The sequence below is a fragment of the Kryptolebias marmoratus genome, linkage group LG11, assembly GCF_001649575.2.
Source record: "Kryptolebias marmoratus isolate JLee-2015 linkage group LG11, ASM164957v2, whole genome shotgun sequence".
NCBI classification, from domain to species: domain Eukaryota; kingdom Metazoa; phylum Chordata; class Actinopteri; order Cyprinodontiformes; family Rivulidae; genus Kryptolebias; species Kryptolebias marmoratus.
The window spans coordinates 8,796,361-8,803,628 of record NC_051440.1 but is presented as its reverse complement, the minus strand read 5'-3'; the positions used below and the strand labels follow the sequence as shown (position 1 = coordinate 8,803,628).

At 36.7% G+C, this 7,268-nt stretch overlaps 1 protein-coding gene across 2 annotated transcripts in view; it reads right to left on the bottom strand.

Moving 5' to 3' along the window:
• Positions 1-3,357: 3,357 nt before the first annotated feature.
• Positions 3,358-7,268, bottom strand: part of parvb (parvin, beta) — a 14,238-nt gene continuing 10,327 nt past the window's right edge. For both annotated transcript variants that reach the window (XM_017437815.3, XM_017437816.3), the window contains exons 7-13: positions 6,133-6,191; positions 5,946-5,965; positions 5,400-5,461; positions 5,241-5,309; positions 4,928-5,029; positions 4,767-4,839; positions 3,358-3,634 (exon numbers count right to left, since the gene is read on the bottom strand). In XM_017437815.3, coding sequence (XP_017293304.1) covers positions 3,558-3,634; positions 4,767-4,839; positions 4,928-5,029; positions 5,241-5,309; positions 5,400-5,461; positions 5,946-5,965; positions 6,133-6,191 — 462 coding nt within the window. In that variant the 3' untranslated portion in view covers positions 3,358-3,557. The remainder of the gene's footprint in view (positions 3,635-4,766; positions 4,840-4,927; positions 5,030-5,240; positions 5,310-5,399; positions 5,462-5,945; positions 5,966-6,132; positions 6,192-7,268) is intronic.

Below are 7,268 nucleotides of genomic sequence, written 5' to 3'. Positions count from 1 at the left end.
GCCATGTGACGCCATCTCAGTCTAGATTAACTCGTCCATTCTCTCAATTATTCAGTTTGGTTTTAAAATGCATGAGCAGACGTGCAGTGTGCATCTTAGTAGGTCCCCAGGTGGCACCGCGGGGCCAGCCCGGCTTCAGGAGTGCAGCGGGAGGTCCTGGCCTCCTCAGAGACTTATCAGGAAGGCTGGTCAACATAAGGACACTCTGACTGAGGCTTCCCTGAGGTGGGGACAAAAAAAGACTCCACTTAGGAGTCCAACAGGAGCTGCTTTTATACGGCTTTGAATGCTGAATTTATACGTTAGAGTCTGTCTAGGTATCTAAAATGAAATATTTAATGATTTAAATGTGTGTTAACATCATAAATACTCATCGTGGGCATTAATGTCATGTTAATTTGAGTTTTAAAATGATTTATTTAAGCATTATTTTAATAATTCAGACTGATATTTAACTCCACTTCATGGCAGAATGAGAAGAGTTCACTTGAAGTGGTTGGTTTTCAGGCACAGATCTGTTTTTTAAGCATTGTTCACAAATTTTCGAAAAGGTTGTCAGGACTTTAGTAAGGCCGTTCCAGAGGCTTTATGTCAGCCTGTTTTATTCATTCACAAACCAGCTGTTTTGTTAGGTTTTCTGGGTAAACTTTTGTCCTATTGGAACGCCTAACTGTGTCCAAGTTTCAGCCAACTAGCTGTTGATTTGTGGAGAAGTTCTTATTATCCCGTTCACTTTGTGAAATGCGCCAGCACCACAACATGATGCTACCACCACCATGCTTGAGAGCTCTTAGGTCTGAAAGCCTCACCTTACTCCTACAGTTGAACTTGCAGGCAGCACTTTTGGAACATGGGCTCCTTCCTTGGTTGGCAGCCTTTCAGTCCATGTTGGACTGAAAGGGTCAGTGTCAGGGTCAGCGGCGTTCCAGCAGTTTCCTGCTCATGGCAGGCTTGAGTCTTGGTGGTTCCTGGACTGTTCCTGAACATCTGAACCAATTTCTTCCTTTCTTTAGATCTTCACTGAGCTTCTGAGTATTGCTTTATGCAACAAAGTGCTGTCAAACAAATCGTTTTTTTTCCAGCAAAGAGAAATTACCAGCTGCAGTCAGTCATGATCACTTCCAAATGTACGAGTCTTGACTTTGTCAAGTTAAAATCTTCAGCAAGATTTATTAAAAGATTTAGGTGAACATTTATAAACCATTGAGGTTTTATGTCATATAACTGTTCCTACCTGGAAAAAGAACAGTTCAAATAAACCAATAAAACTTGTAATTGAAGCCCATATAAAGTGTATAACTTCTGACCACAACTGTAAAAAAAGATATAATGTGGTATTTCAGTTGATTTATTACATTTTAGCAGACATAATATAGGAGTGGTGGACATTAGCCATTTCCTGTTGTGTACAACTGTGGCAGACGTGTGAGTAATATTAGTTTTTACTAATAAATTTAGGCGAAAATGTTGATAAAAATGAAAATGAGCAGCCAGCTGTTGGTTATCTTAGCTTAGCATAGACTTTGAAAGCAGGATATCATATTTATTTTTACAGTAATCTTTTTTATCCATACCATTTAGTCAGAACTGAAGCTGAATGTAAATTTATTTGTTGTGTTTAGCCTAATGTATATAAAAATGTGTGTGAAACTTCAGAAACTAAAGGCAAATACAGAATTTAGTGACTAAAACACACTCTTCTGTAACTATTTGGCTGACAAAAATGAATTTTAAAAAACTCCACTCCTGTGAAAGATGAGGATTTAGTGAAATGTTCTGCTAACACTGTTTCCAAAAGGACCGTCTTTAAGCATAACATGCATTAGAACAAAAAGATATGACTTTAAAGTGGACTGATAGTAACTCTACATAACTAAAAATGGTACAAAGACAACACTTAAAGCTGAAACTGAGAAATTTCTCTCTGTCCTTTGAAGGAACAAAGAAACGTGTTACATAATCTCTTCTTTTAACAATACTGGAGCTTTCTGGACACTGATGAGACCAGCTGCTGTGAGTTTGATGGATAAATGCTTTCTCTTTCTTGTTTAAGTAGTTTTGTAATATATGTCTGTTTATTAGCGTGAGCTGCAGGCCGGTCACTTTGCTCCTGTTGTCTCCAGCCCCAGAGTTAGCGTTGCTATAACACAAAATGTAATGCAGGAAGAGATTTGCCATTAAAGGCTTTTCTGATGAAGACACAGTGTATGTTTCTGCAAAAATGATGTAATATCACTCAGCTAAATGTACTGCCACAGATGAGCAAGTTACCCAAGTTACGTGCACTAGTCCCAGTAACGTCTGTGAAGCTGATTTTGAATTCTGTGCGGGTAAAAAGCCACATGGTCACTCTTTTTTTAGACAAAAACACTTCGCTTTTGATGTTTTCATTAAAAAAAAAATAATAAGTTCATCAAAAGTTCACAATTCTTTCAGACCATCATAAATTTGCATTTTTACGTCCATATAAGGAGACATACTTTTAGTTTTTAGAGGTTTCTCAGAACCTGTGAAATAGCTTCAATAATTGCATCACATCTGTGTTTATTGCAGAGCTACCCGAGGGTCCAGATTGTAGATTAGCAAAATGCTTTAATGATATTAAAATCAGTACAGTGGATGAAGATATCCCTAAACTTTTTTACAATTTTACATTCTTGAAGAAAATCTTGTTAAACTACACACACCGGTAGTCCATTTTTTCACCCAATCAGATGTTGCTTTGTTGACGTTACATAAATTTCAGAATCTACTGTTGTCAGTATCTCCACATTTTAAAAATGTTGTAAGTTTTCTTGAAAAAAATATAATATTAACACCAGTTTTATCACTGGATGTGTGGTATTAGGACTCATTTTAATTTTTAACCATTTTTAAATGAAAATTAAAACATCGTGTTTGATTTGATGATGTATGCGTCGACACATTTCCGGAGGCCTGGCTGCATAACATAAAGTTAACACTGATTGTATTTTTTATGGTTTTTTGCATTTTGTTTTTTTGTTTAACACATAAAATGTGACAAGTTGTCTAGACCAGCATCTGGATCTGCAAAACACAGAAGTGGTTATCAAACTTTCTTTTTATTTATTTATTTATTTATTTGCAACACAGAAGCATTTTTTGAAAATATTTTTCGGTTTAATATTGAATAAAAATGTATTGGGAGACCATATATATATAATCTTACAATATTGTCAACTTTTGGATATATATATACTTTTTTGCATTGAGGCTAATTAGTAAGTTTGACACACAAACGTTTCCCAGTTATATGATGTCCCCGTGACGGCTGTATTCAAATGCAAAGCTAAAGGTCGCAGAGCGTCTTGCATTGCAGATAACTTCGGAGGATGGAATAAATAAAAACTGACATTTGGAGATGATTAGAGGCGAACATTCGGAGCATTATTCAGGCTTTCTCTTCTTCTCCCACCGGGGGTCTTTTTAGGCTGCACGTAATGATGTGCCTCAGTCCCAGGTGGTCTCCTTCAGTGTCCAGACTGTAATGATGTCAGCAGCGTTCAGATGTTATTATAGCAGAAACCTGAACACCTTCAGTCAGAGTTCTTGTAGTTGGTGAACAGGTTGTAAAGAACTCTGAGGGTGGACTTCAGGTTCAGGTTGACAACGTCTGAAAAATTTAAAACAAAACAAACAAAGAGAGCAGGTGAAATTATTAGCTTGCTGAACTTTAACAGTCTCAGTGAAGAAAAAAAAAACAGAGCTTTGATAGAACTAGAGTGGAGTCCCTGAAGTACAGATTTAAAAAAATGTCTCCCTTAAATACATATTTACATTGCAGAGCCTAATCTTTGATTCTTCTTGGACTGCTTTCCTTCAGCATGTTATTTGCAATTTTACAACAGAGCTGCAGCTTAAAATAGATCCTAGGAATTCACAAATGATTATCATATGATGTATTGCTCCTTAGTAAGAGATTCAAAGCTAAAAAAAAGGTAGGTTTCTGTTCATCTGTTGCTGCTATGTTGTTCTACATAAAAGAACAAACTGAATTTATCAAACACAACTGGGTCTGTGGTAAGTGCACCAGCCAGACGACAGCTACTCCTTTGTTTCAGCCGGCTTTTAGTAGTTTAGCGTTGCTTGGGGTCTGCACTGTTTGTTGCCTGTAATCAACCTGCAGGAGCACACAGACCTGAACAGGAGCTCAGAGCAACTGGAACCATGAGAGCTTCAGTGAGTTTAGTTAAAAGTTAAAAGAGAGAGAATTTACATGAAGACAGCACAGGGGGGGAAAAAGCGTTTTTATAGATACTGAAAATCTGCAGCAAAAACAGATTTTTTTTTTTTTAAAAAGGAGGCTCGAAATACATAGTAGTGTGTAAAAAGATGTCACTATATGTTAGTGATGTACCATACATTGTGACATAACTAAAGTAAAATGAGAAATTTAACATATTTCTGGCTGTTTTAGAGGACTGAAACTACAAAACAACTAATATGCGGACCATACATCCTTTATATAATAAATATGTTTTTGATAATTAATTAATTACTTTGAACAACCAGGAGGAGCATGGGCCACATTTGCATCCTTCAGTTTTGTTTTGTTCAGTGTTAATCATGTGGTGTTAGAGGTTAGGACAAGGTTTCCACCTACTGGACAACCTTTATAATGACAGCTTTTCTGAGATCAATACCTTCTGGAAGTAGTCCTGTCAAACTGTTTTAAATCTTTTCCAGAAAATGAATGTTTTACTCCATATTTGATGTTGTAATAATGTAATAAATTAGTCAAATACCTTCTGGCCTTGCTTTGGGTTTTTTCAGGCCACCGTCCTGCATCAGTTCAAAGGCAAACGCTACGTTGTGAACCTAAATGGAAACAAAACTAACAATTAATGCGTTCCTTTCTTGTTATTTTTTTATTCTTAAGTTTTGTCCCTTTTTAGGGTAAAACAACCTTCTGTTCGAAGCTCTCGGGGGTCAGGAAGAAGTTGTACAGAGGGACAAAGTAATCTTTCAGCAGCCCCATCAGTAGAATTAGGTACACTCCGTCTGCAAACTAAACAAACACACATCATATTATACACATCTGCAAACACTGTCAGCTGAACGACTGCATGAATCGAGCACCCCATCTGTCATCTACAGCAAATAACTCAAAAATAATAATAAAACCCATGCATTACATTCACAGTAATATTAATAAGAAACAACTCACTTGGCTGGGCGAACAGAGATCAATTGTGTGTGTACATTTCATTTTTCTTTACCTGAGATTCCAGCTCAGTAACCTCCAAGTTCAGCTTGTTCAGGTGTTTGTTCACAAAGGTGATGAGTGACTTGAAAAAACAACCAAAAATGTGTCGTTAATTTTTACACTGTCATCTAAAATAACATGCCAGACGTCAATGTCAGTGAGGTTTTGTTACCGATTTGACAACGTTGAGCTTGTCAGGAGCGTGATCCAACAAAGTGTCAAACGCGTCCCTCTCTGTTGAAAAGGAGAACCAAATTCAAGGTCATGAAAACGACAGACAGGCCAACAGATAAACCTGTGTTGGAATCATTTCAGTGCTGTCCGAAAGATGAGACAATCAACACCAATCTCTTACACATTTGAAAACTTGGCCTAAAGTTGATATTTTGTTGTTGTTGCTCCCAGGCCTGTTTTTTTTCTCTTTGTCACTTCTAGTTTAAGATCCAAAATGTACAATAGTTACTATAAGTTGCGTTTTTTATCGCTCTTTTAAGATTCACCGAATTAGATTTATTGTTAGATATTCCAAGATTTGCAGGCGCCGTTTTCGTCCCTTTTACAGAATTGTGCTGTAGGTTTATCGCTTTGAATAGTAACAACGCCCTTTTCTGATTGCTGAGCTTTTCCTTTCTGTGAGCTATGCGTAAAGGGAGTTATTGAGGCGAAGCTACACTTTAAATAATTTGTTAAATTAAAACGTGACGTGGCTTTGACTCACCGAATCGTCCCAGCATCATCCTGGAAAAACACAAACAAAAAAAATATATATATATATATATATATATAATTTTTTTCAGTTCAATTCTTTCTAGCAGATGATTTGTCCTTTCCGCACTTAGTCCAACATTAAAATTCCCACACCTCACACTCCGATTCTGGGAAAAAATAAGGATGATGTGTCTTACTCTGTGGTGCTCGTCAGCTCCTTGGTCACTACAGAGGTCTGCAGGATTCCTTCTTTCTTCTGCACAGAAAACAAACAAACAAAAAAAAAACAATAAAAAGTAATGTGACTTGAGAGGATAAATATATTGATAATGCACATAATAATCACATCCATCCATCCATCCATTTTCTTTAACCGCTTCTCCATTCCGGGTCGCAGGTAGCTGGTGCCTATCCCCAGCAGTCACTGTGCGAGAGGCGGGGGACACCCTGGACGGGTCCATAATAATCACAATGACATCATAACTTTCACCTCAATCTAAGACACATCTGGGCAAAGTTTGTCTTGAGGGTCAGAAGTGACCCTCGGGCCAAATCTGTCTGGCTTTAAAGCTCGTCAAACAAAACAGCTTGAAATTAATGAATAAAAGTCAGGAAAGTTCTATATAGTCTTTATTTTATCAGTTTACAAGAAAATGTGCTGTCTAAGTTTTCAACAAAAAAAGCCTAATTGTTCTTCACTAAGTTTGTAACAAATGGATGTCCCAAAAAGAAAAAACGAGAAAATCTTGATTCCTGATCTTTAAATTAACTCTTGTGTTAGCTCGGATGTAGTATATTTCATATGCTATAAGGCTATTGTTGCACACCAAGCGTGTCAACTCTGCTTCAATCTATTTATCAATGGGAAAAGAAACAAATAGGTCCTGAAAGGTCCTCCTATATCTGCTTTAATTCAACTTTTTGCAAAGCAATCAGTCTACAAATATGAAACAAATGTCACCAGACAAGTGTAACACAGCGAGACTTTTACTGACTGTATTTTTGCAGATGATGTGCAGTTATGTATGATAGATGAAGGTTTACACAGGGTTTCTATGTCTCATTTTGTTGTTTGGCCTTCTGATCTCTTCAGTGAAAAGTCAAAATTTCCCTTTGAAATAAAAGTGTCCACCCATGATATGAAAGCTCATTATATTACTGTTTAAAACTGCTTTCTACAGCTTAAAGGAACCTTTAATTAAAAAAATGGAACAATATATTTAAACACATTTCTCATTTACTTCAGTTTGAGGTTATATTTGTGCTCTTTTTCTTGTTTGTCCTCTGTTTTTCTGCCTATGTTAAAACTTAGACTTACATGATTTAATAAAAG